Below are 10116 nucleotides of genomic sequence, written 5' to 3'. Positions count from 1 at the left end.
ACTAGCAAATCTGGAGTCTACCATTTGCAACTTGAAAGATTTAGCATACAGAGAACAAAGAAAGTACTACAACTGTAGCCTCAATTTTGAAATCTTGGTTCAAATAGAAGAAAGGCTAGAATCAAAGATTATAGTGGGAAGGCAATGTAAACCCGACATCTAGAGACAACTTGAAGAACATTTCAGGAAGCTTACCTGTGGGTGAAAGAGGAAGCCTGGTGCGGGGCGCATATACTTTTCCTTCAGCGCCTCGAAGGGATCAGTCGCTTTTCTCTTTTCAACCCTGCTAAAAGTTCAAATTTTATTAACTCTTTTACATACAGTATGCATCATTGTGTATTTTCATTTTAATAATTTTAGCTATGGTAGTAGCTATATAGTGGTAATTAAAGGGGTTTGTGATTGACAGTACCTGTAGATTGGGTCCATAAAGAATGGGGTGGGTCTTGCGTGCTGAATGGTGGAGTCTGCTTTTGGAGGCTCTGTCTCATTTCTGTCTTCTACAATTATGTGGTTCTTCCGTGACTCCCCTGATCTAAAGCGTGTGCTTCTGCCCCGTCCACCCAAACTCAGGTCTAGTGGTTGGTCTTGATTAGCCGAGAGTATATGTGGCACATCTAGCTTTGATTTGGCAAAGGACTGTGTTAGGCACTCTTCTTTGCGCTTCGTTGTGAGGTCAAAGGGAGATTCAGCAGTACTGCCTTGTGGCTTTTTGTTCTCTTGCAATGGGCTTTCTGACTCGCCTTTGTGGCCTCGAGGTCGAAGATGCTCCCTCTCATGGAATGGATAGACTGGGGGAGAAAAGGCAGGGAAGAAAGGGAGGGGAAACATGGCAGGGTAACCCAGTGGGTCCCCTTTTTTATTGTGTAGCCCTGCCAGTCCTGTGGAGCCAAAGTATTTCTCTGCAATGGATGCAATGGCCTTGATGGAATCATTGACGGCTCCAGAAACAGCATTGCGCTCATCTGAAGTAGGAGAAAAAAGTCCTTGTGGAGGCACGTCAGTCCCATTTATGTTGACAGAACTGCCATTGCTGGAACTGCCACGGGTGGGGCTTTGACCCATGGTAGGACTACTGGATCTCCTCTTTAGTTCTTTCCTATTTTCACGATCCCGGTCACTTTCCACGTCGCTGTCCAGTTCCGACCCAGAAGTACTCTCTAGCTCACTTCCGCTTGGTGTGCTTACATCATCTAGGTCACTACTCTCTGAATTGTCACTTGTCTTGATGCCATGTCTTGCCTTGGTGGCGGAGCCTTCTATTAGATGCTCTGACCCATTTTCTGTTCCTTCCCCATTGATCGAGTGCTTTCGGAGGCTCATCAGGAAGTCCTGAGACTCTTGCAGCCCAGGCACAGGTGAAGATACCGGTGGACTCTTCTGGAAATCCAAGGCTGGGGGGCATTTTATGGGAGTTGTTGCAGGTATGAGGGTTGGCCGGTGGTACAATCCAGATGGGAAGAGTCCTGGAAAACTGAAAGGGAATGCTGCAGATGCTGCTGGAAATGTTAGTCCTCCGTGGTGCCTATTTGGCCCAAAATAATCTGCTAAACCAGCAGAGCCTGACCCAATTCCCAGAGTGGACTTGTCCATTCCAGGAGTGCCAGGAAGAGCCATGCCAGGGCCAAAGAGCCCTCCTGCGGCAGCGGCAAAATGGTTTTTGCCTTCGCAGAAACGGCGGTGTTTGTTAAGGGAAGAAGTGGTGCTAAACATCTGGCCACAGTCTTTGCATTTGATCTGAGTCCGACAGTCGGCATGCATGCGTTTGTGCCTGCACAGGTTTGAGAACTGGGTGTAGGACTTGTGGCACACCTCGCCTGCACACAATCAAACACACAGTGTAAGTACGGCAGGGGGACATGTGATTATGTAATGCCATACACACATCTACAATACTTATGCTTACTAAATAAGATGGAAGAAAAGATAGGAGTAGATAAGAATATTGTCTTGTTCACACACCCAGAGCAAAGTGATATTGTGAGACAATGACATATGGTGGCAAAGGGACACAGGCTGAGGCTAAGAGACAGCACAATGGCTCTATTTTAGTCGTGAGAAGGAAACTGAGTTGAATGAATCCTATCCTGCAGGTCTGTTCCCATGGATTAGCCTCACTGACCTGCCTCTCACACACGCAAACATATCTAAAAGCCTTCAAAAGGTTCCTCATGATGGAAGCAAATCGATCAAAGTTTCTTATAAAATCGCCCTTTTCCCGGCAATACACTCCTTGTCAAATAACTGTCCTCATCACGAAACACGTCTTATCACGCTGAGTATTGTATATATCCAGCACTTCAACTTACACACAATAAGTCAAGTTTAATTCAATAAACTTTTATTTATAGCTCAACACCCAACACCTCACATGAGAAACTAAGCCGTTAAACCATCACCATCACTCATAATTACATGTCCCTATGTATTACAGGGAGGAAGAAGGTAAATCAGTGTGTGTGTGTGTGTGTGTGTGTGTGTGTGTGTGTGTGTGTGTGAGAGAGAGAGTGTGTGTGTGTGTGTGTGTGTGTGTGTGTGTGTGTGTGTTTGGTATTAGGTGTGAAGTTAACTTCTGCACTTGACTGTGTTTATAGCTAAAAGGCCTCTTCAAGACCTGGATCAAAAGCGTAAGTGTAAATATTAGTGCAAAGGCAGAGGATGATACTCTATGTGTGTATAAGTGTGTGTGGGATCTTGTATGTGTGATCAGGTCTTTCTTCCTGCTCATGTGTAACTCATACACACACACATAGACATAGGGTAAGCTGGTGTTAAGTCGACAAGGGAGAACTCTGTGTGTTTTGTCAGTTGGACTAAATATTATACACACATTCCAAGCTGGTGAACATCCACTGGTAAAAATTTGTGCTAAGACCGGAGGTATGTATGTTTAGTGTGTAAATTGGTGTGAAAAATAGTGTGTGTGCTTATAATCTTTGTGAGGACCAACTGTTCCCACAAGCATACAAATACCTCAAAGTTTTGACGTTGTGTGTTATACCTCATGAGAATCTGGTCCTTACAAGTAAAACTGCCTAAATGTTTCCTTCCGGTTGCTGAGGTTGAGGAGGTTAGGGTTCAATTTAAGTGTAATAGGTGTAAGCATATTAAATTGCTGCAATGGAAGATTCTCACAAGGGGAAAGTGTGTGTAACACAAAAATGTGTGTGCCTGGGTCCTTTGGAGTTTGCCTAAATATGTGGGCATGACTATCTTATATGGCATACAGTGTGTGTGTGTGTGTGTGTGTGTGTGTGTGTGTGTGTGTGTGTGTGTGTGGACCACCCTGCTCAAGCACGGCACTGTTTTCCAATCAGATCTGGACTTCACATAATAGCATCTCTGCAATATTCTGATATCAAGATTTAGCCCAATCTGGCCGTCACCATATGCACGCATACACAAACACACACACACACACACACACACACGCATATTTTTGCACATTTACACATACTACTTACAACTGCACTGCAAGTAGTTCATGTACAGTTCACATGCAATTGAAGTGGATATGAGCAAACAAAGCCCCCCACAGATACCACTGTTGGCTGGGATGCAGTGTCTGTGTTTGTGTGTGTGTGTATGTGTTTTTGTGGTCATTAGCTGTTGTTAGAGCCGCTTGTTTTAATGCTGATTGCTGTAAATGGTTGAACTACATGTGGTAGCTATTTGTCTGGAATGGCCAGTGTTGCCTTGTTACTGTGTGGCCAAGGGAGACGACAACATCTCGGTGGCTGCACCGAGGTCAGCACGTACAGGGTCAGGGCAAAGGGGCCAAGAGGCAAAGATCAAAGTTCATAGATGGGCCACAGGGGCAAAGTGCGGGAAGCAATGAAAGCATGGTCAAAAGCGACGTTTTTCCAAAGGAGAACCTCAACCGAGGAATTGTTCCGAATCTCAGTTGAATAATTTCTTGCTTTGCTAGCCGACGAGAAAAATATTTGATACAAAGACAAATTCTGTGAAAAACACAGCGATAAACTCCATATCCTACGTCCTTGAGGTCCTCCAAATTCATGGATCATGAAGTTATATGCATCCAATCAGATTCCGGCTTCTCAAATCACTGTAACATGTTATCGTGATCGAACGAGTGTGTGTTGATGGCATATGTGTGAGTATACGAGTGTGTGTGTCAGACTTACATATGAAGGGGGTGAGAGACTTACACATGAAGGGCTTGACGGACGAATGGATGTGTTTGTGCTGCTTGAGGCCGGACGACGTGGCAAAGGTTTTGCCGCAGTCGGGGCAAGCGTGCGCCCGTGCACCTACGTGCTGCGAGCGGATGTGCCTCTGCAAGTTACTCGGGTCTGTAAACACCTGCTGGGTGAGAGGGACGCACACAAGCACACACATACATACATATACACACACACACACACACACACACACACACACACACACACACACACACACATACAATATCACATGGCCATTCTCATACAAGGAAATGCATACAATGTAATGACAGAGAGATTAACACACAAAAAACACACACACACACACACACAATACACACTCTATACACACTCTGTAAGTAGGTAATGGAGAATTTCTTGCCTATGAATGACAGGAAGGACATACAGAAACATAGACATATATAGACATGGGTACAACCTGGTATGATGTAGTAGTTCATAAACACACACAGACATAAACACACACACATACACACTACAAAGAGCCCACTCATACAAATACATGTGTGAGAAGGGTTAAAGGTAAAGGAAGCGTTTCGACAAAGCACCAGCAACGAGATTCATGTTTGTTTCCGATTTTTTTCTCAGTTTTTTCTTCTTTTTTTCTTTGCGTTGTCTGTGTTAGAAAGAACAATGAGGAAGTGGATGGAGGAAAAAAAAAAACCTAATCAACAATGCTGTGATTTATAGAGCTTGTGCATAAGTATTCACCCCCACAACCTCTTAAAACTGCCTTTATTGTAAGTTAAGTGCTTAATGTAGCAGGTGGGGGCCTTTCTGTGCTAGCTAGCTGAATACGGGTTGAACAATCCCTTGGCATCAATAACAGGAAGCTGGAATATCAGGAAGCTGAAAAGCTCGCAAAGCCATTTTAGTGGACTAAAAGAAAAGTATGTGGTATATAAATATGTGTATAGTAAGGCAACGGAAACATAGCTGTAACTCATAATTTCCAACCTTTGTGTAGGGAAAAAACAAGTAAACCCCACTTTAATTTGAATTCCCACTCAGGAATTCAGGTTTCCTCAACCCCTGAGTTCAGCAAGTGGCATCCAGGCAATATGGCTGTTAGAGCATCAATCATGAACGGAATTAACATAAACGGTTTCTGATTTTTAAACTAGTTAAACGCACTCCGCAACCTCTGCCGATGCCTGGACTCTACCTTGGAGCAATTTTCACATTCGTAGTGCTTGCCACTGTCATGCGACATCTGGTGGCGAATCAGGTTGGACTTCCAATTGAAGGCCTTCGGGCACTGGTCGCATTTGTACTCCCGCTCTTCCGAGTGCGCCTCGAGACTGGATGGAGAGATAGACATATTGAGAAAAAACATTGTTTGCATTAGATGGTTGTACTTTCTTCAGTGCATAACACAATGAAGAGAAAAAGAGGACAGAAGAGGAAGTATGAGAAGAAGAACAAAAAAAAAAAGATGAAAAAGATGAGAGATCCACAGAAAATTCAGATGATGCAGCTTCCTGTCAAACATGTGACTTGTGTCTTGAATGCAAGGGTAAGTGTCTCAATGATTGTACACTATATGGAAAAAAGTTTATGGACACCTGACCACAAGATATTGGCTTTTACAACATCTGACTTCAACATTTAGTCCCAATTGCTCTTATAAAAACCTCTATTTTTCTAGGTAGATGTTTCCACACACAAAGATTGTGCTTGTGAAGATTAAGTACTCTAATTCTTCCCAAAGGTGTTCAATAGAGTTCGGGCTTGGATCTGCTCTGTAAAGCAGATCTTCATGAAGCTGACATGGGGCATTGTGATGCTGGAACAGGTTTGGGTCTTCTAGTTCAATTAAAGGGAAAATTTCATGCTACCACATATAAATTCATTCTGTACAATTTAGTGTAATACTTTATGGGAACCGTTTGAGAAAGAACCACCTATTGCTGGAAAAGTTGGGTGTCCCAATACTTTTGTGTCATCTATGGATCATGTGATGGAAGACTCGCTGTGACTGATCTCCAGCATATAAATGCTTATCATTTGCTGTTTAAAAAACATATCTAAGACACAAATTTTACCTGTGTTCTCTCTGTATCATCTCTGTGTCCTCACTATGTTTCTCTGTGTCCTCACAACGTTTCTTTTTTTTATGTTCTCTGTGATTTTCCTCTGTCCTCTCTGTGCTTTCACTACTTTCTCTGTGTCCTCTCTGTGCCCTTTCTATGTCCTCTCTGTGCCATCTCTGTGTCCTCTCTCTGTTTCTCTGTGGGTGTTTTTGTGTTCTCTTTGTGATTTTTCTGTGTCCTCTCTGTGCCATCTCTGTGCCCTCACCACTTGTTTCTCCGTGTCCGCTCTGTGTCCTAACTATGTTTCTCTGTGTTTTTTCTGTGTTCTCTTTGTGATTTTCTGTGTCCTCTCTGTCATCAACACGTGTTTCTCCGCGTCCTCTCTGTACACTCTTAGTGTCCTATCTGTGTCCTCACTATGTTTCTCTGTGATTTTTCTGTCCTCTCTGTGCCCTCAATACTTGTTTCTCCATGTTCTCTTTGTGCACTGTCTGTGTCCTCACTCTGTATTCTCTCTGTGCTATTTCTGTGTTCTCTTTGCGATTTTTTTGTGTCCTCTCTGTGCCCTTACTACTTGTTTCTCTGTGTCCTCTTTGTGTCCTTTCTGTGTAATCTCTGTGTCCTCACAATGTTTGTCTCTGTGATTTTTCAGTTTTCTCTTTGTGCATTTTCTGTTTCCTCTTTCAATTCAATTCAATTCAATTCATTTTTATTTGTATAGCGCTTTTAACAATGAACATTGTCTCAAAGCAGCTTTACACAGATAATGCGGTGATTAAATGTAAATATGTTCTTTGTAAGTATGTTTGTCCCTGATGAGCAACTGTGGCAAGGAAAAACTCCCAGAGATAGCATAAGGAAGAAACCTTGAGAGGAACCAGACTCAAGAGAACCCATCCTCATCTGGGTTGCACCAAATGTCCATTTGAAGCATATATGCAAAGTTTTGTGTCTTTGTACTCTGTGTTCTCTCTGTGCCCTCACTTTTTTGTTTCTCTGTAAACTCTCCGTAAGAGAAGGCGTGTCCTTACCTCTGACCATCGGGGAACACTCTTTCGCACTCTTTACACTCGTCGTGGGTGGCGCTTGGGATGGCCTGCTCGGGCAGCGTGAAGCCGGACGAAGGCCGGTTGGAACACGAGTGGTTCTGATGCTCCAGCAGCTCCGATCCCGATGGGAAAAGCTGCTCGCAGTCCTCACAGCGGAACTGGCGCTCCTCTGCACATAGGATGTGTGCGTGCGTGTTTGTATGTGTGCGGTGATAGTACGTTATTTCACTATTATAAAGACATTTATTTTTCAGTGTGTGTGTGTGTACGATGTTACCATGTATATCTGGAGCCATGGCTTCACATGAAAACTCCTCAGCCTTCATGAACAGTATAATTTCTTCACCTGGGGAAATTTTGCGCACCACACGGTAGGATATCTACACACACACACACACACACACACACACACACACACACCAAAAGAAGAATTAGAGAGCGAGAAAAAACAAAATGTAGTACACAACATTCCCTTACACACAAACACATTGGATAACTGTGCACACACACACACACACACACACACACACACACACACACACACACACACACAAATACATACTTCCCTTTGGCAGCACAATAGGGATCGCAAGAAACAATCAGAGATGGTGTTATTTCTGGCATGAGTTAAAGGTTTTGCTTGATTCACTTCCTGTGACATTTGACATTCTTATTAGAGATGTCACATACACTCACACACACACACACACACACACACACACACACACACACACACATATATTTTAATATATTTGTATATGCACCTGGTTTCTTGTAAACTGTGTTTTTAAATAAACTTCGACCTAGGACATACCGGAGGACTGAATCTGTGTGTGTGTGTGTGTGTGTGTGTGTGTGTGTGTGTGTGTGTGTGTGCGCGCGCAATTTAAGATCGAACAACAAAATGCTTCTCTATTGTTTTACAGGAGAATGCAGGGAACTTAGTGAACAGCATGAGAACGATCAAACCCCACACACACACCTATTATACACACCAACACACACACACACACACACACACACACACACACACACACACAGAAGTCAAAAGTTCGCAATAATATTGTGAATATGAGACAATGGATCATGTGATAGGAGACTCGATGTGACTGATCTCCGGCGCATAACAAACGCTTATCAGTTGCTGTTTGGGGCTAAAACATTTTTATTTAAGACAGAAATATTACCTGTGTCCTTTCTGTGTACTCGCTATTCAATTCTTTGTGTTTTTTATGTTTTTCTGTGCTTTATTTGTGTAATTTCTGTGTCCTCACTATGTTTTTTTTCTTTGTCCTCTCTGTTCTCTTTTTGTGTCATCTCTGTGTCCTCACTATGTATTTTTCTGTCATCTCTGTGTCCTCACTATGTATTTTTCTGTCATCTCTGTGTCCTCACTATGTATTTTTCTGTCATCTCTGTGTCCTCACTATGTATTTTTTGTGTCATCCCTGTGTCCTCACTATGTATTTTTCTGTGTCCTCACTATGTATTTCTCTGTGCTCTCCCTGTGTCCTCTCTGAGTCCTCAGCACGAGGTGGTGTCAAAAGATTTTTAAACCAGCTCTTCCAGCTCCCCTTGCAAAGTATACTGAAAATCTTCTTTTCAAATCGTGTCAAGCACCTTCTGGGATTCACGCTGGATGTTCGCAATTCAGGCAAAGCGGCGAAGTCCGCAGGAGCCAAATGTTAAGGGTAGGGTGAGTGCGGAAGTGACATTATGTGGATTGTTGCTGAATGGTTCCGAAAATATTTTGTGTTGAGCTCATTGAAGGTCTTCCCGATCTCTTTTTATCTACCAGTGGTGCTGAAGTGCACGTGCCACTCGAAAACACCTCGAATGACTCGTTGCAGCATCACCGTAAATCAAATGTCTGTTGTGTCAAACGTCTCTTTGGCAGATTTGCCAAGTTTCATGCAGAATTTCACGTTTGCTCTTTATTCTAACTTACTGACTAACTTACCATGATGCGGTAACGCACGTGGTCAGAAAAGCACCAGTCAGCATTATTACTCTCGAAACTTTTTGATATCACCGCACATGTGTTTCTTTATATCCTCTCTGTGCTCTAACTGTGTCCTCGTTATGTTTTTCCTGAATCCTCTCTGTGTCCTGCTGCTTCTAGCAATAACTTAAAGTGTGCTAACAAAATTTATTTGTGTTTCATGACCATGCGTGTGTGTGTGTGTGTGTGTGTGTGTGTGTGTGTGTGTGTTAGTAGTCTTCCATCCACTGATAACACAAAGCTTGGAACTCACCATTGCAGTGAATAAGAATAACACACAGATAAGACTGAAAGTGTCTGAGTTCACACACACACACACACACACACACACACACACACACACACACACATATGCTCACGACCGACACACACTGCATAATCCTTGACCCTTTCTAAGTCACAAAGTTCATTTCAGTGTTTATTACCCTCAACTTATTGCTCCTGAATGATTAGGTGAGTAAATACACTAACGCACACTAGTATATACAGACTGACAACCCACTCCACACACACACACACACACACACACACACACACACACACACACACACACACACACAGAGCGCAACACTCCCCTTCTACGGCTCTTGCATTCTTTCCCTAATGAGAGGTCATTTCTTAGGCAGGTAACACCACACTCAACCTTTCCTGCTGCAACACACACACACTCACACATACACAAAAGCTCTGCTCCATTGTGTAAGCGTGTATGAGAAGCGGATGTAACTCTGCCAATGTTCTGATAAACACAACCATTAGCTCTTCATTCAGTGCTGTACAAATGAACAACACTTCATTTCTTGCTGGCCTACGCCTGTTACTTACAC

At 43.1% G+C, this 10116-nt stretch overlaps 1 protein-coding gene across 8 annotated transcripts in view; it reads right to left on the bottom strand.

Moving 5' to 3' along the window:
* Nucleotides 1-10116, bottom strand: part of mecom (MDS1 and EVI1 complex locus) — a 146999-nt gene that overhangs the window by 15051 nt on the left and 121832 nt on the right. For 2 of the 8 annotated variants that reach the window (XM_046862716.1, XM_046862723.1), the window contains 6 exons: nucleotides 7565-7667; nucleotides 7270-7456; nucleotides 5371-5506; nucleotides 4149-4329; nucleotides 413-1817; nucleotides 196-286 (listed from right to left, as the gene is read on the bottom strand). In XM_046862716.1, coding sequence (XP_046718672.1) covers nucleotides 196-286; nucleotides 413-1817; nucleotides 4149-4329; nucleotides 5371-5506; nucleotides 7270-7456; nucleotides 7565-7667 — 2103 coding nt within the window. The remainder of the gene's footprint in view (nucleotides 1-195; nucleotides 287-412; nucleotides 1818-4148; nucleotides 4330-5370; nucleotides 5507-7269; nucleotides 7457-7564; nucleotides 7668-10116) is intronic. The other 6 variants (XM_046862717.1, XM_046862719.1, XM_046862718.1 and 3 more) reach the window with 6 other exon arrangements.

This window comes from Silurus meridionalis, chromosome 12 (assembly GCF_014805685.1).
Source record: "Silurus meridionalis isolate SWU-2019-XX chromosome 12, ASM1480568v1, whole genome shotgun sequence".
Lineage (NCBI taxonomy): Eukaryota > Metazoa > Chordata > Actinopteri > Siluriformes > Siluridae > Silurus > Silurus meridionalis.
Note: the sequence above shows the minus strand (reverse complement) of the source record. Positions and strands in the feature narration are given on the sequence as shown.